Below are 22,719 nucleotides of genomic sequence, written 5' to 3'. Positions count from 1 at the left end.
GTTAAGCAATTTTCATACATCAACCTTCTTCAAAATATTTTCTTTGGAGATACATTATTAAACAGCTAGTATAAATGAAGTTAATCTTGATGATTCAACCTGGCAAAATATTAAAAGATCATTATGTTCGTTTGTGTTAGAAATAAATGAATAGCCTAAAAATTCACAAGTAATCTGATTTTTGCATATATTTTAAGAATCCTACTAAGCTAACATGCCTCACTTGTATTTGATTAAAATTTAAGTTTTCCAACCTCATCATTTAAAATTACACATTGAAAAAATGACCTAAAAGTGATGCATTTTCATGCAGTCTACACCTCATAGAAAATATTATCTTAAAGAAATTATCAAATTTCTTCTTAAAGTTCTTCAAAGTAAAGTAAAGAATACATATTTACCAAAATCTATTCCCTCTGATACTTTTCCTCTGGCCACAGATAACAAGACAGCACCTCTTCCATTCTCACATGCCTATTGTAAATAATCTGTACACAATTATTATGTCAATGGCATTTAATAGTGAGCATGTTTCCTAATCAAAAGCATTAAATAAACTACACATTGCATTACATTTTCAGAATATCATCAATGATTACAATTATCCTAAGTTACAGGTAAATCTTTCCTTCCTATATACACACCTTTTGATAATTAAGCAGAGCAAGAGAAGTTTCCGCAGCATCTTGTGTTTCTATGAATAGTAGCTTATGTTTTTGTACTTGATCAATGATACCCTGAAAGAAAAGAAAGTATAGGATTAAACAATTATCTATTACTTGTATCCATTCATTAATTAAAAAATTTAATACACATGTGCATATTCATCTTGTCACTTCTTCTATAGGAATTATAAAAACATACAGTGTAATTATCAAAGTGTTAATAAATTAATTGGTCTTAGATTGTTAAAAAGCAAATTTAATTAAGTTCAAATATAGCAATTATTAATTATAACCCTGACATTGCAATCAATGTGGTGCTAATTATTCATAATATAAAAACATCAATTAATCTCATAAAATCAACAGCCTCACAGATTTACCTACACTTTTGAGATTTTATATAAATTCATTTTTACAAATGCTACCATTTTAAGTTCTATTTTTTAACACCTAGAATGAATACTTTTTAGAAATATTAATTATCATATTTCATATTCATTCATTAAAAAAATATAAATAATTAATCCTAATGATTTCTTTTTAAAGGTAAAAAAAATATATAAATATATTTTATCTTCATTAAGTTGATTACAACTTTAAAATACAAAATCTTTGCTTTAAATATTAATCAATGAAGTCATTTTTACTGTTGATTTTTTTTTTTTTTTTACATTGTAAAATATTTTTGTATTTACAATAGCAACATTCCTTTGGAGGTCAAGCATGAACTGTCAGTGCTCAATGTCATCCAATCAGATTTCCAGAAATTCACTTCCTTTCACTCTACTGCACATGACAGGTAACCTTGACATGCAAATGAGTTATGCCAGAGCCAATGAAGAACACTGACATTGAGAACTTTAACCTTTAACCTCCCCACTATATATATCTACCAAATAAGGCTTTTAAACTCTCATTCAATAGCAGAGGGTTAAGTTTAAACCAGTTCCTTTTGTCACAGTATAGATTTCCTGCCTGAGTGACTGAGGGAGGGAAAACACTGCATGAAGCATGGATCCACAAAACAATGGAACAATTTCTTCCACAGATAGTTCACAGTCTGAAAACACCAGTGAAGTAGGTGAGAATTATTCTGAAGACTCAAATGTATACCCTGACACTGTGTCTCAGAGTTACAGATGTGCCAATGTTGTGTGGCCATACTCTCCCATTCCCTCATGTTCTGATGGTTATAACCCTCACACAGCAGTCAAATCTGAATCCTTTGACTTCAGTAATACTGCAATTTGTCACAAGGCTGTCAGTGAGCTGTATCAATACAGTAGTGTGCCATATCATGACTATGCAAACATTTATCACAGTCAGTATGCAGAATGGCAGCAAATGCATCAGTGGTACTACACATCAAATTACTACAACAGTGATCGAGCAATCAAGTACCCAGATATTTCCTTAACGCCTCAAAATACTCATTCAATGAACAGTGCTCCAAATAATGTCCAAACATCAGATATAGCACGATGCTCTACTCCTGATCTCATATCAGCGCTTGCAGCTATTCCATCGGATTCCAAATTTTCAAGAAGCATTAGTCCACTTCTCTCGGAGGCAAATCAAGTATTGTCCAATGAGTCACCAAAAGCTGATGTTTCTCCTAATGTGTCTGTAATTTCAGAGCATGGAAACCATTCCATGTATTTACATGTAGCCAATCGTGTGCAAGATAGTGGTTATAATTCTGATTTGTGCATGTCACCTGTGTATCCACTTGATTCAAAGCTGAATTCTCCAAAAGAGGAAGTGAAAAGTGAAAATTCTGATGAGGAAAACAAAGAAAATGCAGATCCTGGAGAGGAATCATCAATGAACCTGTCCCAATTTATTGAAATATACAACACAACAAAACCCTACATGCCGAAGCCAAACCTCGCTGATTTTCTCAGGGATCCTGCTAAGGTAGGGCAGAACGATATATCTATACAGAATTCTGATGAAGTACAATCAATGGATATAACTTCATCTTCTCTCTCTTCACCAACTGATCAAAAACTCCAACAAAAGGCTGTTCTATGTCACAAGATGCCACAGCAGCCCCAGAGACCAAATATCAAAAAGTGTGAAGCTGCAAAACGTAAAATAACTGATGCCGAAATTCAAGCAGTGATGCAGCGTGAAAGCAAAAGACAACGACACAACCAACCCTTAAATCTGAAGGCAGTGCACATCATGACAGAATGGTATGAGGCACATGAGGAAAATCCGTATCCTTCAAAATCTGAAAAAGAAATCATGGCTAAAGAGGGAGGAATTTCCATAACACAAGTGAAATCGTGGTTTGCCAACAAACGAAACCGAAGCAACAACACAAAACCAAAAGTTCAGAAGCGACAAATGACAGAGAGACTTTTGGACATCTGTCATCAACTTGCCAGGACTGCCAAGCAACCAACATTAAATAATGCCGATATTATACAACAACTATCAACAATTATCACCAACCCTGGCGATTCCATGGGTGAGTAACTTTTCCACAACCCCTTACGTATATAGTAGTTATCTTTTAAAGTGCTTCATTTTATTGTGCTATATAGGGTGTTGGTAGATATTTATATTTTTTGAGATAGTGTTTTGACTGATGGAATATTTTTGTGTTAATCTCAAATAAATGAAATATTGAATCAATGTAAATATTTATACCGAATTCCATCCACAAAAATTTCAAGGGCATTCCCCTATCAATCTATTTATAATCTAGCTGTGACACTATGATGAATCCCTGTGAAAATTCAAGAATGTGCAATATTTTCCATGTGTGATTTTTTTTGATTGATCAGTGCAATGCAGTAAATTATTTATGCCTTATTTATCAACATTTCCAAGAAATTGTATTTTAACTATATATATATATATTTGCATGATTGTGTTAATCCATTTTCAAATAACAAAATGGCAAAAAAAAAAAATTAAAAATCCAAAAATATTTTATTGAAGCTAGTCTCTATTCTGTCTGGGGGAGAGAATTTTCCAAACGGTGTGTGATGTAGTTGGGGCTGGTCACAGTAATCTCCCCTGAATGTGTTGTAAATTTTTTATTACTATACAATGTTCTTTTTTTTTCTTTTTCTTTTTTTTTCTTTTTTGAAACTGGTGGTAAAATGGATTTTTTTTAAATATTCCCCCAAAAAAACTCATTACCTGTGATAGATTTACATGGACTTGTTAGTGGTTCTTTTTTTTCCTGTGTGTATGTATTTTATTCATGAACTTTTAACCAAATATAACAAACAGCATGAACTTGAGGTTTTATAATTTTACATTTTCACTGCTAGCTGTGATGTCAGATTTTTGGCTGTGGCCAGTCAGGTTTTGAGTTTCCCTCCCAAGTTTTTTTTGGCTTCTTTTGCAGAAACCAAATTTTGTCTTTCACTCAATCAGGGAGGTCAGACAGATGGACTTATCTGTGATATTATTTTTCAGGGGAGATAATTTGTAACTGGATTTCTGTCTTTCCATATTGTGAATGCAAAATAATTATCTGTGATAAAAATATCTGTAAAATGTCTTGTTTTCTTTTTGTGCTGTTATTTTTGCATGTGCATGTTTAGAATGATTTTAATTTTTTCTTGCATTGAACCATCTATACTTGTATGTGAAAAGCGTTAGACCAGAAAAGTACTTAAATACTGCAGAGTTGATATGGCTGTCAAATACTGTTATACATGTGTACCATATGTGTTCATTTCAAGTTTTCTTTTACTGACGCTGCATTTGTCCACACATACAATTACTGTGAGATTAATGATAAAGATGTGAAAATGAACAAAGACAATGTTATACAGTTGTTTTGGACCCTGAATATTTTGTTGTTACGGTTTGAATTCTGTATATATAACATTGTGTATATATTACATTGTGTATTTATTATCAAGAAATGACCAATTATTGCTGAAAGCATGGACTATATATACTTTGTCAGGTTTTAACTGCAATAAAAGAAAAATGTTCTTTCTTCTTTTTGTCATTAGATATATGGTAATTCACTTAACCTTTAGTGGAGGTAAAATTGTTTATGAGCACAGCTAGTACAGTAAAACACACTTATAACAAAGAGCCAGGGATGGACGCTTTTGCTTCATTATAAGCATAATTTGTTATATCTGTAAGTTTACAATATGTTTCAGTCACGGGGAATGAAAATCACTTTGATGTAAGCGTCAATTCAACATAAGCCCGTTCGCTATAAGCATTTTTTACTGTACCTGCATGTTTTGCTTGAGAGAACAATTCCCGAGTAACATTCCAATGATTTTTCAAAATCTCAAGTTCATATTAATTGATTTGAATTATAAATCTACATGTATTATCCGCAATGCAAATTTAACTTGGATAATTATGAAAGCCGTGAACACCAAATTAGTTAAACTTTATTGATTTGTACCAGATGATCCCACTTAAGCTGGGTATCGATTAACAAATGTAAAACCTCTCAGGTGCCCAACATCTCACGACCAATCCAATAACAAATTTTTTTTATATTCAATTAAATCATTGTAATTGTTAGACTTTATTTAAGCATAGAATTTTTTGAAGGTGTAACTACATAGAGTCAAATCTGAATCCCGTCACTTACAGGGCCATGGACCTGCACTGTAAATGTACCCGGGGACTACTTTTGTGTTGTGACGTCACAAAATATTTTCCTGTCGCTCCATTCTTGCTGACATCACATACTGTGAAATCACTAATTTTTGTGTGGGTTTAATTAATGCTTCATTTTTTTGTGGTAAAAAGAGACCAACAAATTTATGTCCTCCATGAATTGTAAAATTGAAAATATAGAACAATCCAACATTTCTTCAACCATGAAATCACCCCCCCCCCCCCCCCACAAACCACTACAAAGAAAAAAAATTTGCCCAACCACAAAAATTTTCCCTCACAAAAATAAATGATTTTACAGTACATGTACATTTGATGTCACCAAATATTTTTTTAACTTAAAGTTGTAAAAATGTTTATGACCAGAAATTCGGAGATATTCTATTTACAATGTATATGAATGGGGAAAAATGTACTGACATAAAATATAGGTAATAAATAGGTTATTAATTGACTGAATATCAGGAAATATGTTTTTGTTCTGACTAATCATTAAAAATAGTGATAAAGAAAAGGGGATTTATGTACATGTATATATAAATTAAAATCTTGCATCTTAATTCTGGTTTTTGTGATGTACTACTTCTGGTTGAGAAAACATGACAGTGTGTATAAATTCCTACTTAATGCAGCTCATAGGCATCCTCTTTCTAATGATACAAACAAGTCAAAAATGGGTAAAAAATCTCCAATAATACTGAGAAAAAAAACTTACAAGCTGTAAAAATGTAATTTCTATTAGAATAGTCATTTTGAAAATCAATTGATCAAAGAAAATATACAACAACAGGCACATGTATGTAAATGTTAATCACTCCTATTAGTTGTTTCAATGGTCTACAGATTTGTTTTTAATGTGGAAGAGTTTATAGTAAAATGAAAGAAAAAATACAAGGGATATACTTGTAATCTGCATAAACCTTTTTGGTAAATGAAATATATACATGTAGTATTTTGCCATTTTTCAGCTGCATGTAAGCTGGTTGTTTCAGAAACAAATATTCAGCCTAATTTTAAGCACAAACTCAAGTATTTTCAAAAATATTTTGTTGAATACATTCATTACTTTTGATTTTTTTTATTCATTCCCTAGTATGCTGTAAAATTCAAGAGAGAGAGAAAAAAAAAAAAAAACCAACCAAACAAAAAAGCACACAAGCACTTGAACCTGTAAAAAAAAAAAAATCTAAAACAGGACACACAAGAAAAACTTTTTTATTTTCTATGACACAAACAGACAGATAGCAAATGAAATATAAGCATATGTAACTACAGAGACCTCTCACCTGTTCATACCATGCTGCCACAGTTGACTCCTGAAAGATACAACAAGTGAAAAAGTCATTGATCTACTCAAATATTGATAAAATACACTACCAGAGGATAATTAGACAGGTTATACATGTATCATTAAAATCTATGAGGTTATTTTAGAACTTGAATTAACAAACCAATTTGATTTAAAAAAAAAAAAAAACATTTACAGAAAAATGTTCATAATATTTTATATTCATTATATTTTATTTCCTTCATACATGTATGTTTCATACATCTGTAATTGTTCCTTTTGTAAAGCAATCACGTTAAATGAGATCAAGTATTACAATAAAGAAAATACATTACCATGTAGATATAACTGGTGAAGAAACAAACAATGCCATCAGGAACCACTGAACAAAACTCCACCAACAGGTTACCATAGTTACGAATCACAGCTGAAATATCCCCATAACTCATAAAGCAACATCAAAGATTTAAATTTACAATTAGTTTAAACTGATAAAGATCATGCATCAATAAAATTTCATTAATTTATCTTTGAGCCTTTAACACTTACCCACATCCTCTCTTGTTTCATATTTTGAAGACATAGCTACTTGATCATTTCCCTTACTTACAACCTGAAATTGAACATATTTCAAAGTAAGAAAATAAAACATGTAAAAAAAAAAATATATAAAAATTGTCACCTCTAAAAATACTGCTTCAAAAGTATGGTGAAACTGACAATGCTGCATCAATGCAAGAGAAATTCACAACAAAATTTTCAAATTATCTAGTAATTGTATTTTAATTTGTAAAATATCTCAGTCTAATGCAATATTAACTTCATGTATACTGATATCTAGCTTGTTGATATTCCAAGTTACAAACCATGGGACAAATACATGTTCTGGCCAAGGTCATTGTAAATGTTGCCATGGTAACAGGTCGAAAATCCAGTATCCTTGGATACATCTCAAGAGGTGACAATGTCTGGAAGAGCAGAATTTATCTTAATGCTTCCTACTTTCACTTTCAAGCTTTGAATTTACATGTACATGTATATTGTACAAATGCATACATGTATTAATATTAAAAAATTAAGCAAGAAATATCTTTCTTTCATTTTAAATAGTTAAAACATTTTTCTCTTTAAACATCTTCCCTAATACATACCATTTCAACAATATTTTCCAATACAAAAACTAACATGAAAATACTTTTTCTTAAAAAATATTCACCCCTGAAGTAATGACCACAGTTTGAAATCTGTCAAAAACAGGTTTAATGGCAATAGATGCATCCATACAGCTGAAGTGAAGAATGGGGTTCATAATGGAGGGAGTTCTGTCATCAAACGGCTCAATGATCAGTACAAAGCCTACAAGATCATAAATAATAACTCAGTGATCTACAAAAAGCCTACAAAATACATCCATTTACCTTTTCTTTTTGTTTTGAATTATTTTCTCTCATCTCTTTACCTTTTGCATATGTGCTGACAAGAGTGGCAAAATGACAGAGGAGAGAGAGAGCCGTGTAGTCCTGTACCTCTACCAGCTCCAGGGTCCTCATTAGCGAATTCAGTCTCTCAGCACAAAATCTGATCAAAAACATAACCCAAATTAAATCCAAATTCCATCAATTCTTATACTGAAAATAATTTTATGCTCACTGATTCTTCTTTCCAGCTTGTTTGTTACAATAACATTTTTGTTTTATATGTAAATTATATGCAATCTACAGGTTTATGCATTATATATCATATACAGAGTTATCTTTAAGTTAATTTTGTCCCTATGTACATATGTTTGCTACCATGCTATTTACAAACACTACTCAAAGCATTTACATTAGAGTAAAACTATGAGGTTGAAATATCACATGGCTGCATGTTAACTATTGCCATTGCACATGAATTGCAGGTTTGAAACACTTAAGGGTAAAGTGATCAAGACTTGAAACATCACTGATTAACTTGGAATGCAAATGAGCATTTACATCAAAGAACATAACAGAACAGTATTAATATTTATATTGCGTCATAGATCTACATATACTTTGCTGAAAGAGGTCGTGCATTTTTTTGGGGGGTCATGTATTCTATGTGCAATATATGCTTGTACATACTGGTAATATTTTACTTTCAAGCCAATCAAAGATAAGATACAGTTGAATTCGGGATCTCAACACTGATATCTCGAATACCTTGGATATGTCGAAGTGATTTGGAAGTCCCAATCGCTAATTCTTTAAGTAATTTACCCTCAATATCTCGAACCCTGGTCCCATCAAATTCGAGATAACGAGGTTTGACTGTATTTTAAAATTTTAAAATATTATATTAAAACAAAATAGACATAAGTATGGCTCATTGAATTACCTTAGTGGTTTCCTTTCAATACAAACTTTCTGAACACAGTCCTTGAGGAACGATGGTGGACTTTCAGATACAACATGCTGGACACGTAACCTTATTTTCATGTACTCTAGGAATCGTTTCATGAAGCCCAAAAAATGCTCAGCTGTTCTGATATTACCAGGAACTGCTTCTGCAAAGTGATAAGGTTTGTTTTCTTGCAAAATATGTTGCAAAAGAATGATGGGGGAAATCAAACAAGAGGCCTTGGGGGCTTAACAATCACTTAAGTATAATATAACACTGTAAAGGATCCATAGAAGTATAAAATAAAATGAAATAAACTGATAGATGAAGCTATGTTGCCCAACAGCAAGAGAAATAGGATGATCAGGGATCAACATACTGGTAATACAGTAATGAATTTCATAATTTTTGTATCCTTTCACCCATTGATGATATATGCCAAATGGTTGAAATTGGTTCAGTGGTTCAAGAGAAGAAGCTCAAAATGTTCAAGAGTTAGACTGACAAATGAAGAACAACAACGTACAAAAACAGCAATAGATCACCTTAGGTAATCAAGTGACCTAAAAACATCTATGTTTTGTGATGCGACATTCTATTCATCAAATACAAATTTAAGCTTTAAAATAAATGCACAAAATATTGTGAAATTTTTTTTCAATTTCCAAATTTCTAAATAGTTATTTTCCTTAAGGACATTGGCAAGTCAGGGTTTTCCGGAGAAAAAAGGTTTAATACATGGGTTTTTCACTTATGAAAAAGTGATTGAGAGTGATCTCCTGTGTAGAATTCTCTAAGCGGTGAAAACTAATAAAGCGTATGATACAGAGGTAAACAGAAAGCACGTGTACTTCCTTCAACGGGTAGAATCATCTATACAGCAAGAAAGAAAAGTAGTAATGGCTTTGTTGTGCATTGTATTCAGGGGACAAAGAGCCAACAGGAGGTCATTTACCATGAGTTATGCTCAGTATGCTGGGAAGGGCTAAGCTGTGACATATGCTGAAAGGTAGACCGACAGAGATCAGTTCTTTGGTCGTGTGAAGGAAGCAGCATTTAGTAACTACGAATGAAAATTAAAATAAATCCATGCCAATATTTTTTTGACAATATGTTTCAATCAATTCAGTCAATTACATGATGGAAACAATCAGCTAGTCTGACTCTCTTGACCAGTATGAATAATATGTAATTATAGCTGTTAAGGGAAGTAACTCAAAAATAAAGATCGGTGCTGGTATGTCCTTGTCTTGTTTCTATATATACATTTTCAGCCAAAATATCTAGAAGTCATAGGAAATGAAGATACAATAATATATATAATACAAAAACTATATGAAATAAGTGGGTTTTGGAGAAATATTATGGTGAAAAATTATGTAGGTCCCTTTAATCAACATTTTACATAGGAAATGCATTGAGAATTGCAAAAACACTCATTTGAGAAAATCTAAAAAAGAAGGTTGGCTTGGTATGTTAAACAATCCAGAATTAAGCCTGTTTTTTTACAATTAAACCTACTCAAGAGTTCTTGAAAAATTCTATACAATAACCAGGAACCTTGCCAATGTCCTTAATACATAAAAGAAGCTGTTAGAAAATAAGCCTTTAGAACAATACCTTTGAGAACATCATCTGGGAGGACTGAAAGTAGAGATAGACAGATTATTAGTAAAATGAGGAATACTTACATCCTCATAATCAGAATACGAGTATTTCCTCTTATAATCAGGATACGAGTATAATTGCAAACATACTAGAATGGTGATATTGTATTGTGGGAATTTCATATCAATTTGAAAAAAAAATTCTTTCTTCAAAATTTTGAGATTAATACTGTATATTTATATATACATGTCTTTTTAAATTTAGCCCTTGAGTAAGCTATTTTCTTCAGTTTAAGATTATTAGAGGGAAAATGCTTATATTTCAACTAATTCACTTACCTTACCTAGATTGTCTTAGCTTACCTGGATTGTCTTAGCTCACCTGGATTGTCTTACCTCACCTGGATTGTCTTAGCTCACCTGGATTAGCTAGAATAACATCTGTTTCTCTTGCAATGTTTGCATCTCTCAATCCCTGAACCAGTTTCTGATATTCATTTTTAAGTCTCTCTGCATCACTGTCTTTTAATCTTTAATAAGAATAATTTTATTATGCATAAACAGCCAAATGAAATTTCACAGATTTCTTAACAGAAGTAAATATTCTACTTTGACAGAATAGAAAATTTAGACATTTTGTGATAAAGATTTACAAGATGTTTTTTTTTACCTCTGGATATGTCTATTGAGGCTATCAATATTCTGTTGACATTTCTCCAGTGTTCGCCTTGTGATTTTGATGCTCATTGATTCTATACAAACATTGTCTGAAACATTAATAAAAAGATTTTTTCTTAATTAATTTACCTACCAGTAACCAGAAATTTTTTTTACAAAAACACATTTTCAAAGTTGTTAATTAAGTTAGGTATTACACGGGATGTAACAAATTGAACTGGATACCAATATTGTGAGCCTCATCAAACACAACAACAGCTTTCTTGGAGAGTTCTTTAGAGACCAGCTCAGCAATCTTAGGATCCAGTAGATAATAGTAACTGTACACCACAATGTTTGCATGATTTATCTGGAAGAGGATACATCAATATAGGTATAAGAGCAGAGATAAATAGAAATACAGACATATAGGTACATCAACACAGATTCACTGCAAGCATAAATGCAATCCCACATACAGATACATGTATATCGATCAACACAGATAAATCAACAGTTACATAAATACAAGCCCTGCACATACATAAATACATAAATACAGGTACATCAATTCAGATACATCAACATATGTTCATTTACTTTATAGTAAAGAAAACAAAACATCTCACTAAATTTTTAGATAAAGAAAGGATTGTTTTTATGTTGCATATGTTTTTTTTTTTAAAGTTTGATGAATTAAACAATTCCTCTAACAGTACACAAAACCAACAACTTACAGCATGTCTAGCTAAAAAGTAGGGACAGAATCCCTTTTTTCTTCCATATTCTTGTAATTCATCCTGTAAAACAAGAGATCAAACACTGCAGTAATTCAGTTGATCTTAAGTCTTGAATAAAAACAAAACTAAATAGTCTGGAAAATAAACAAACATATCAAAGTTTTTGTTACTGTCTCACCAGTCCATACACTCCCTCAGGAAGAGGAATTTCTTTTCCATGTGCATCAAAGTTCTACAAAAGTAGGCGGAAAAAGTCAAATTCATGGTGTCATGCATTCAATTCTACAGTAAGAAAAAGTATTGTTATAAATGAAAATGACATTAGCACATAGTGTACATGCATGCACACGCTGTAAGCTTGTATATATATACATTTTCTCCAAATGCTTACCTCAAAGAAGCTGCAGACAGGTACCATAGGATCTCTCTTGTGATTGGCTCTGACAAATGAAGCCGTGAGCTTGTGACACAAAGCATCGACTGTCTTACCCTCTCTCTCTTGACTGACCTAGAGCATAAAAACGCTGTCTCGTAACATCACTCAAATAAATCCCTATTCTTACCACAACATTTCCCTGTCATTAATACTGCAGACTAACCGTCCTTGGGAATAAATTTGTTTCATACGTTCGTCCTTCAGACATATTTGCAATAACTTTCATTTGAAAATTTCTTCAATTCAAAAGCATGTAGTGTGGAAATCTTTTATGCATATTTCACTGAGACAAACTTTCATAATTTTCACCTGTGCAGCACTGCTAAGAAGAAATCAGCAGAATATAGAAATGCACAAATAGATACCTTTTTAAAATAAATTCACCCACTTCATGGAGGTCAAAAACAAATTTCAATACATGTATCACAAGGTCATACTCAATCAAATTGAACTTTTAATTAACAAACCTTTTTACATATCTGGTAGTTTCTGGAAAGTGCTGCTGCTTTAAATAGAATTTGCATTTTATTTGTTTAAATTTCAAGGGATGGGACTCCCCTGAAATACATGTATGTGTATCTGTTAACAAGTATTCTATGTGTTTAGTATGTAACGTTCTTGATACATAAAAGCAGCAGCACTTTTCAAGTTACGGAACATTTCCTTTACTTAATTTTTTTAAAAAAATGGTTGGGATCTGTTAAGTACATGTCTTTGCAAAAAAGCAATTTAATGAGGCACCTCTATCTTTAACATGCCATCACAGTACAAAAAAAAAACGGCAGAATAAATTCAATACACTCTCTTGATAATAGTTGAATTATGACATTAAACAAATGATACATGTTGGTATTTATGGTCCATTAAGATTCTCTAAATATTCTGTTTGATAATAAAATGCACTTTTTTCACATCGAAAAAAATTACTTGATCAGCTTGTCACTGCACATAAAATGCATCAGATTTTACCATGCTGATGTCATAACTACAGGTGTTTACACCTCGCTGTGTGAAATTTAACTAGTCATAAATTAAAATGTTTTCATGTAGTTTGACTCTCATACAGTTTAAAATCACAAATTATTTTCTTGTATAAGAGGAATTATTTTTTTGTGATGTCACAGCTAGTAAATATATAAATTACGCCCACCTCCTTTGTGTAGCCTTAACATTGCTGTGTGGCCTTGTGTAACTTCAAGAACTTAAATAATTGAATCACAGAATGACAAAAGCATTGCATTTGGAATTGGATATCAGTATGACATGTGATGCTACGTCTATGAAAATGTTCTGTACCACAGATTATAACCACTGAAAACTCTGCACTAGAAAAATTACCTCTGGATTAATACACAAATTTTTCCTTGAACTAAGAGCAAGTCCCAGTATTTTTGGCTTTCCTTTTCCAAGTTGCTGTTCATAGTAATCCATCAGATTTTTCAGTTCAGCAACAACCTTTTCATATAAAAAAAAAATGAATGAACTTGTCACATTTGAATCATTGTTCATACCTGTATTAGTAATACGTATGGGCATCGCCAAAATTTTATATGGCAATATATCATGATTTTTTCCAAATATCACAATAATATCATGGTATTTTTACACACAATTTTTTCTATGAATTTAAATGAATTTCCATGATTTTTCTAACATAGTGTGAAAACATAACTTTACATTTTCATTTTTACTTAGCATGCTTGGATGCTTTTCTTTACAATTCCTTTCACTGTACAGTAATTGCAGAATTTGCACAAAAAAGAAAATACAGGAATTTATAACTACACACTATTAAGTAATTACATACATAGTACATGTAGTAAATATTAAGTATTTCATTCAAAATTCATTGCAATAATCTCTCTCCATTAGAACAATTTTATAAACAAACTTTTTCAAGCTCTGGAACTGTCCTTGAGCAGTAAATAAGCTTTGTTACTTCCAGTGGATTTGCCTAAAAAAACAAACAACAACTAGTTATGTGTATTGTTCTTTAGGTAATCTTACACTAAATTGATGCTTTTTTAATAAAAAATGGTTATTTTTAAAATGGATTTATGAAAATATTGATGTTGATTTCCACATTTAAACTCTATATATTCACTAACCTTCATATATGCAACAATGAGAGAGAGTAGAGAAATAGTTTTGCCTGTACCAGAAGGCATTTCCAAAGCACAGTGTCCCTACAAGAATTAGAAATTACTGATAAATCAAAATACCTACCAAAATGCAGATATTATCATTAATTCTTGGTACAAATCGCTTTCTCTAAAATAGTACATGACTTCCCAACTTTCCAACTATTACTAAATAGAAAGAACTTTCTAGCTTGCACATGTATGCATGCTGTCACAACATTTACACCAATTTACACAAGGTTTTCAAAATAGGCCAATATCCCTCAAATTTTCCTTTTTATTAGTTTATATCGAAGTAGCTACTTCATGGAGGAGTGTTATTATCTGAAAAGAAAGACATAAATAACATTTCATTTGTAGAAGGAAAGGAGGAAATGTATGGCTGAACTGGGTCACCCCTGAGTTACTAACTACAGCTGATAGACAATGTTTCATGTATGTTTACATGTGTGTTTACAGCTGGCTGTATTCCAGAAAAAGATTCCCAACAAAAGAAACAGTCTGAGAAACCTGCATGTACAAGTAATAATCACCACCATAAAATGTTCACCTTGGCATCCAGAGTTTTTTTAAGCTCCAGCATATACATATACTGCTCCGGGTAAATATAGTCATACGGGAAATAAACAAGCAGACCATCAATATTCAATCTGTAAAAAAAATTAACTGACACATTATTAGTTGAATATTTCAGCTTTTCCCAATTGAACATAAAGCAAACTTTTCTTGATCTACAATGCATTGCCCTCCGTTTCACTTCATAAACATAATCCCTTTTCTTTTTAGTTTGAAATAAAATTCCATGACATTACTTCATTTTGATCTATGTAGAGGTATGACGGGTATTTTTCAGCTCTAAAACAAAATCTTGATATTTGCTGACTGCTTGGATTTTCGAGGGAATACGAATTGCGATTTGTTGAATCTTGATCTCGATCAAAATAAATGGCAGAGTTATTCCCCTTAGCACAGTACTATAAAGAAAAATTGTATGTTTGCTTCTAATTAATATGATGGGGTTTTTATCTGTCTTTTTCTTTAAAATGGCATATTCATACGATATTTTAATACATCATGCAGTTATAATGATCCCATATGAAATAAAAGAGTGTTTCCCCCTTTTGTTACGAGGGTTTAAAGATAACCATTTGAATCTGAAAAGGGGGGGGGGGTCTGCAATTTTTTTTTATTTTCATGCCGGCCAAGGACAGATTACTTATTTTCAAGATGAACAAGGACAGATTTTTTTTTTTTTCACTGAAAAAAAGTTTGACAAACAGGAACGGTATTCAAGGCCAAAAGTCCGCTCAATCAATACAGATCAGGAGTAGAGAAAACACGGACCTCCAAAACATCAGTGGTGGGATCAGGTGTCATGAAGGAGTGAGCATCCCCTGCCGACCGGTCACACGCGCCGTGTACTCCTTGTCATGATCGGAAAAAACGGAAAAATCCGTAGACAATTCAGTGTGTAAATAATAGCCTAACAATTAGTATGAAAAACGTCAGTCGGCATTTGACTTATTGATATATTGTATTTGCTGACAAGGTCATTGTGTTGACTATTAAACGAGATTGTTGATATTCTTTTTTCATTAACTTGTTTGTAAATAGCTTGTCTCATTTTAGAAATTGTTCGAACGTAGAGCATGCTCTCGCGTATCGAATCAACTGAGAGACATAAACCACAGGCACTTGTTTCGGTAATATTTTTTTTAATCCATAGTATGATAAATATGCTATGGGTTTAAAAAGATTATTACCGAAACAAGTGCCTGTGACATAAACCCCATATATGCAGGTGATAAAAATATATTGTTACATAAGTAAGGGAAGTTAACGATTGAAAAAGTTGAAGTCATACCGTTTATCATAAAGTTTTGATGTTATTGATTTTAGTAAAATGTTGTGATTTCAAACCTTCTAAATGTTCCTTTGAATTTTTTAAGTATCCACATCTGATTTACACCATTTCTTGAATATATTGTTGTACAGTACTCCCGAAGTTTCTCCTTCACTGCTGTTAATATTTTAGTGAGGAGTAAAGAACGAGGCATGGTAGAACATTTACTGGAACCCGCAATGTATCTTTGTAAGGATTTTTATGAAGTTTAGGAATCCAGTATAAGAATGGTTATTCAAATTCATTTTGATTGCTGGCAATTTTGAAAATATTTCAAACTTTTTCAACATTTTCGAGTGCAGATTATTATTTCCGAAATCTGCCAGCCCCAACCCCTTCAGAATCAATTGGTCGTCCCCTCATTTCTCCCGGCGTATAAAAGTATTTATCAAAATAAAGACATATATGAACTACTAAAACAACAACCAATTTAGTACGTATTTTTTTTAATAAATATTTTTTAGCCGCTGGGACTGGGGAATAATTAGCAAGTCCCTGTGATTCATGGTCTTTGAAAACTTAAAGGCAACTCACACCTCTGTACTGTTGTCTTTAGGGTTAATATGTGAAAAGTAAAGTGCAAATATGTGAAGAAGCCAAAAGTGCAAAGATTCAAGGCAAACATGTGATAAGGCAAAAAACTAAGATAAAAAAGAGCGAAAACCTTTGTCCTCTCACCTTAGCAATTTTTTTTCTTCGCTGTTTCATCTTTGCAGCTTCAGCCTCTCACATCTTTGCCCTAAAGGCAAAAGTAAGAGGGTGCAAGAATTGGTTCTATGTCACTCCATAGTCCATAGTATATCACATTGCATCTTAAACTGGCACATGTGTCTTCCAAAGGCAAAAACACAAGAGTAAAAAGTTGCGAAGTCGGAAGTGGGAAGAATTTGCCAAGGCCAAAAAGCGATAATAATACCGGCATCTTAATTTGTACTAAAGGCTATTAAAGTGTGAAGGTGTGAGTGGCCCTATCAAAATACCACACAGATGACTTGATAATATTTTTTTTCTTCCATCTGAGAGAATTTTTCTTTGTATGGCTATGAGAGACCTCTTCTACATAACTTGGTATGTAATGTATGATAATTAGTACGAAAACATCTGACATAACATTACGACTAAATACTTCATTCACAACTGACTTACATGGTAATTTGCAAATCAGTGCTTTTATCACAAGCAGAACTTGTGGATTTCCAAAGTTGACTGCGACATCACTTCATTGTGCTGTAAAATTAATTCATGCTACGTCTAAATTATTTCGTAAAACCAAAACACCTTTTAACCAAGTATTATCCAGGATATTAAGAACATAACGATTTTAATAATATTTTTTTTCCTTTTGTGTCTTAAGGCTGATACTGGGACAAGATTTTCCATTATGCTATATAACTAGATTTACATTGTAGTAAAACATTGATTACAGGACTACACATTTAAGGAATCATAAAGACTTAAAATTATCTTTGATTTCAGGATACATATATGTAAAGGCAATGGGAAATCCAGATTACACCCCTGATGGACCCTAACAGTATTCAAAAAAAAAAGAAAAATTGAGTCAGATTTCCATTTTACTAAATGATAGTGTGTTAGAGCACAAACATGATTTTAATATACATTATTTTATTTTAAATTTTTGTACATTTTATTTTTTTCTTTGATTTATCTTCAGACCATTTCTTTTTCCTGAAAAGATAAAATGATAGATTGTCATATAAGACTAAGTACATTATTTCAAATTCAATCAAAGCTCTGAGTAAATTTGAAACACATAAACAACTCAATTCCATAGGCCTAAATTAAATTAATGATAAGTTCAAGCCATTATTCTACGTTATACTGGGATGGGGGGATGATATTTTGTTTCATCTGCCGATTTAATAATCAGATGTTTACCATGAGTGAAGCAAGTTCTGTAAACATATTACAATTGGTTGTGCATTCTATTTGGCGCCTTTGGCAAAAAGCAGCTTTTACTAAATTGAGAACACTGCAAAATGTCTTGTATACATGTATATTAATATAAACATTTAGAAATGCACTAAATCAAATCTACAGTACATGTATATGTATCTTATTGAAAAAGAAATTTCCGCCAAATATCATACATGCTCACTATACATTACATTTACAGTATTTCTAGAACAATGGTAAATGTCGAGTCTTTTTAAATAATACATCTCCTACCAACTGTAACAAATATTCATAATGAATACAATTAAAAATATGTTAACTGCTTCACTGAATCTAAGAAAATGCACAATGCATTAACACCATAGACAATTGTCTTACCATGTGTTGTTGGAAAAAAATAATACATATCTCCTCAAATATGCAGAATCAATTTCCATACAAGGCTATAACTGATAAACAATGCTTTCACTGATAAGGGACTAATAAATTTATCAGCTTGACTAAGAACTTTACTCAAATGTTGATCTTTTCTCTAAGAAAACATTATTAAACCCATACATTCAATCAAATGAATTTTAATTTCAATAAAAGTCTGCTTTCAAAAAAAAAAGAAAAATTTAAACTTTTGGGGACTTCTGTGGCATATGTAATGATATTCTATTGTAAAATTTGTAGGCAAAGTGTGAATATTGATTTTTTTTTTTTAAAAATATTAAATTCATCTTTGAACCTTTTGGCTGATGATTGAATTCCTTTCTTTGGACATTCTCTTCTCTTGTGATCCAAAGCACCACAGATATGACATCCTACAGAACAATAACATCAAAAAAGTTTCAATAATTTTTTTTTAATCCTTTCTTAAGAATGTTACCCCATGAAAGGAAACTTTATTGAATATGGAACAATTTATTGATCTCTGATGTAAAAAGGGGAGACAATTATGTTTTCATGGTCTTCTATCTCTCAACATACAGAAAAAGAATCAGTTTCTATATTTTCTGTTCACAGTTAAGTCCTTCTGAATTCATGACATGTCTACCACAGATTGGTCTTACCTTGGCTAGGTTTTCCACAGGTATGATCCCTTAACTGACATGTCTACCACAGACTGGTCTTACCTTGGCTAGGTTTTCCACAGATATGATCCCTTAACTGACATGATTGGTCTTACCTTGGCTAGGTTTTCCACAGGTATGATCCCTTAACTGACATGATTGGTCTTACCTTGGCTAGGTTTTCCACAGGTATGATCCCTTAACTGACATGATTGGTCTTACCTTGGCTAGTTTTCCACAGGTATGGTCCGTTAACTGACATGATTGGTCTTACCTTGGCTAGGTTTTCCACAGGTATGATCCCTTAACTGACATGATTTACAAACACTGCAATGTTCTTTGTTGGGCTTCACACACCGTTCACATTTAAAACAATGTTTGTATGTTTTTATTGAATATGGAACAATTATTGATCTCTGATGTAAAAAGGGGAGACAATTATGTTTTCATGGTCTTCTATCTCTCAACAAACAGAAAAAGAATCAGTTTCTATATTTTTTGTTCACAGTTAAGTCCTTCTGAATTCATGACATGTCTACCATGGATTGGTCTTACCTTGGCTAGGTTTTCCACAGGTATGATCCCTTAACTGACATGTCTACCACAGATTGGTCTTACCTTGGCTAGGTTTTCCACAGGTATGATCCCTTAACTGACATGATTGGTCTTACCTTGGCTAGGTTTTCCACAGGTATGATCCCTTAACTGACATGATTTACAAACACTGCAATGTTCTTTGTTGGGCTTCACACACCGTTCACATTTAAAACAATGTTTGTATGTCCTCCCATCCTTCAAACATATGAAAACTTCTGTAGTATTTTAAACATTCTTCATTTCTTGGTATATTTTACAAATGCATACACAATGTAGGTATAAAGACATAGATTTAATTGCTAACATAGAGATAATTCCTACAAACTTACTTTTGAGGGGCAAATATCACAAACATCACAGTGTACATTTTCTTTGGCAGAATACCTATTACATACTTTACAGAACCTAAAATACATAAAAAAAAAAAAAGATTTACAGTTAAAGCAGAAATATTCATTGGGGATTAAATATCATTTATTTCGTTGTTAATAATTATCAACGAAATTAAATCCCTCAAGAACTTTTTTATGACTATATATTGAATAGAGTTAATTTTGAAACAACGAAATTTAATGTCCACGAAACCCTTTTACATGACAATTCAACGAAATTTTATACCCACGAAAATTTGTGCTTCTACAATACATTTAACTCTTTAAACTGTCAGAACAGTATGGTTAAAGGTGAGATTGTGGACACGAATCTGATAAAGAGTAAAAAAAAATCTCATAACCCAATACCTGTATCCTTCTTCTGCTGGTAGGGTGATCTTGTGAGGGGGGATATTGGTAAATATCCTGACAGGGGATCCATACTTCTTTACATCACCCTGGAACAGCTGGTGGTTGTCATAGTCAACCTAAATACAGTAAGATGATTACACAAATTTAAAGTGGTATACATGTATATACCAGTCATGTTTTTTAATTTGTGTTTTATTTTTTGTTTTGTACAATATTAATGACAGGATATTCCTTTAAAAACTGCTGTCCATTCCTTTCCCATGTGAATTAAACATTGATAGAATTAATTAGACATATAGAGGATACTGTATTCAATTTCACTATGTTCGCGATTTATCAGTTTTCCACAAAAATAAACCCATCGTGAATGCTATTATTAGTTTTTAAAAACGTTTAAATGCTTATACAAATTTTAAATTAATTTCTTGCAGTGAGAAATTAAAACCATCGCGATTGGTACTTTTTGAGAAATCGTGGAATTTTAAGACTGTGGAATTAAAACAACTTACAGTATTCAATGTTTTGTAGTTGGATATGGTGTTTTAATATTTCACAAATGAGACAGATTTTTTGTTATATTTCAGAAGTGCGAATCATGAGTAAAAAATCGTAAAAAAAAAAAATTCTCTCTCATGAGTGAAATAAATTCCATATTCAACTACAAAATATTGAATTTTCTGTTTATAATAAATAAATATATTTTCTTTGATTTTCTCTTTGCCTCTCTCTTTGCAAAACACAGTGTCATAGGCTGTGATGCCATAGTTGAGTGGTTCCGACGTCATAGCTAAGCGATTATGAGATTGAAAACATTTTAAAACATGGATTTCAACAACATATTTGAAGAAACTTTGGCTGATTTAGTCTCTGTGTCAGGATTGTTTATTTATCATATCTTGTAACAGGCCAGGGATTATTTCTAACAACACTCTTCATGAAGGGAAAGAAAAGTGAGAATTTTGCCACACTTTTGAAATTCTTTCACACTGTGACAAAATATCACTTTAATATTCTTACACATTATGACAAAATATCACTTTTATTCAATGAATAAATTACAGTATTTCACTGTTGAGAATGTAATAAATACACATAATTTACCTACCTTGTAATCTAGCATTTGGATATCTTTAAATGAGTCAATTATCCTTTTTTCCATAAAGTAAGGAAAGAACCATAAAATACACAGAGATGCATCTTCAGGGGCTGAGAAAATTCAGATATCAGCAAATTTATACATGCATGTAAGTTGCATTATAGTACAGTCAAACCTCTTTATCTCGAACTCAATGGGACGGAGAAAAAAACTTTGAGATACCCAAGGATTCAAGATGTCCAGAGTAAAATACTTAAAGAATAAGGGGTTGGGACTTCAAAACACTGTGACATATCCATGGTATTCAAGATATCGGTGTTTGAGATACCAAAGTTCAACTGTATCATGTTTAATGTGTCTGTATGCAAATAAAATGTTCCTGTAAGTTTCCGACAAACAAGTATTATTCTCTGAGACAGTAAAACTTTTAGTACAAAAAGACACATTAAGATATTTTCATAAATAAAGGATCAGTACATAAGAAACAAAGTAAGACAATATACAGTGAAACAGGCTTATAGCGAACAAGCTTTAATATAATGAATTGATGCTTACAGCATCCCCAGGACTTTAAACTTTATGTTATACTAACGGATATAATGAATTACATTTATTACGAATCAAAATCATCTGTCCCTGGCACTTCGTTATAAGTGTGTTTTACTGTTTACATTTTTGTTTACCAGTAACCTGTATATTAATTTATCTCTGGTTTTGCACTCAAATTTTGTAATAAAAACAGTTTTATAAAGAAAAAAAAAGCATTTTACTTTTTGATTTGAATTTTAGGATCAGTTACAAAGCCCTACCATAAGCATAACATGCTAAGACAGAATCTTAAATAATTTCTACATGCAAGCATTTTTTTTTTAATTTTGGAAATACAGTCAAAT

At 31.9% G+C, this 22,719-nt stretch overlaps 2 protein-coding genes across 2 annotated transcripts in view; one reads left to right on the top strand and one right to left on the bottom strand.

Annotated features, from left to right (window-relative positions):
• LOC133181951 (general transcription and DNA repair factor IIH helicase subunit XPD-like) overlaps window positions 1-22,719 on the bottom strand; it is a 33,563-nt gene that overhangs the window by 4,909 nt on the left and 5,935 nt on the right. The window contains exons 7-31 of the mRNA XM_061316606.1: window positions 21,836-21,936; window positions 20,728-20,846; window positions 20,317-20,392; window positions 20,062-20,182; window positions 19,066-19,141; window positions 15,066-15,165; window positions 14,483-14,560; window positions 14,266-14,328; window positions 13,713-13,829; window positions 12,330-12,446; window positions 12,117-12,170; window positions 11,936-11,998; window positions 11,445-11,568; window positions 11,212-11,308; window positions 10,962-11,071; window positions 10,555-10,578; window positions 8,932-9,100; window positions 8,033-8,151; window positions 7,790-7,929; window positions 7,440-7,541; window positions 7,123-7,186; window positions 6,909-7,000; window positions 6,572-6,601; window positions 645-737; window positions 402-474 (exon numbers count right to left, since the gene is read on the bottom strand). Coding sequence (XP_061172590.1) covers window positions 402-474; window positions 645-737; window positions 6,572-6,601; window positions 6,909-7,000; window positions 7,123-7,186; window positions 7,440-7,541; window positions 7,790-7,929; window positions 8,033-8,151; window positions 8,932-9,100; window positions 10,555-10,578; window positions 10,962-11,071; window positions 11,212-11,308; window positions 11,445-11,568; window positions 11,936-11,998; window positions 12,117-12,170; window positions 12,330-12,446; window positions 13,713-13,829; window positions 14,266-14,328; window positions 14,483-14,560; window positions 15,066-15,165; window positions 19,066-19,141; window positions 20,062-20,182; window positions 20,317-20,392; window positions 20,728-20,846; window positions 21,836-21,936 — 2,322 coding nt within the window. The remainder of the gene's footprint in view (window positions 1-401; window positions 475-644; window positions 738-6,571; window positions 6,602-6,908; window positions 7,001-7,122; window positions 7,187-7,439; window positions 7,542-7,789; window positions 7,930-8,032; window positions 8,152-8,931; window positions 9,101-10,554; window positions 10,579-10,961; window positions 11,072-11,211; window positions 11,309-11,444; window positions 11,569-11,935; window positions 11,999-12,116; window positions 12,171-12,329; window positions 12,447-13,712; window positions 13,830-14,265; window positions 14,329-14,482; window positions 14,561-15,065; window positions 15,166-19,065; window positions 19,142-20,061; window positions 20,183-20,316; window positions 20,393-20,727; window positions 20,847-21,835; window positions 21,937-22,719) is intronic.
• LOC133181949 (uncharacterized) lies at window positions 1,332-4,579 on the top strand. Its single transcript, XM_061316605.1, has one exon. It carries the CDS (start codon window positions 1,677-1,679, stop codon window positions 3,147-3,149), a length of 1,473 nt encoding a protein of 490 aa, XP_061172589.1. The 5' UTR covers window positions 1,332-1,676; the 3' UTR covers window positions 3,150-4,579.

Source organism: Saccostrea echinata, unplaced genomic scaffold, assembly GCF_033153115.1.
Source record: "Saccostrea echinata isolate AGI-Se365-2 ecotype Australia unplaced genomic scaffold, CSIRO_AGI_Sech_v1 ptg000009l, whole genome shotgun sequence".
In the NCBI taxonomy this organism is placed as follows: domain Eukaryota; kingdom Metazoa; phylum Mollusca; class Bivalvia; order Ostreida; family Ostreidae; genus Saccostrea; species Saccostrea echinata.
Note: the sequence above shows the minus strand (reverse complement) of the source record. Positions and strands in the feature narration are given on the sequence as shown.

Excerpts from the sequence above, each read along its gene's own strand:
- LOC133181949 (XM_061316605.1), top strand. The coding sequence starts at position 1,677 with ATGGATCCACAAAACAATGGAACAATTTCTTCCACAGATAGTTCACAG.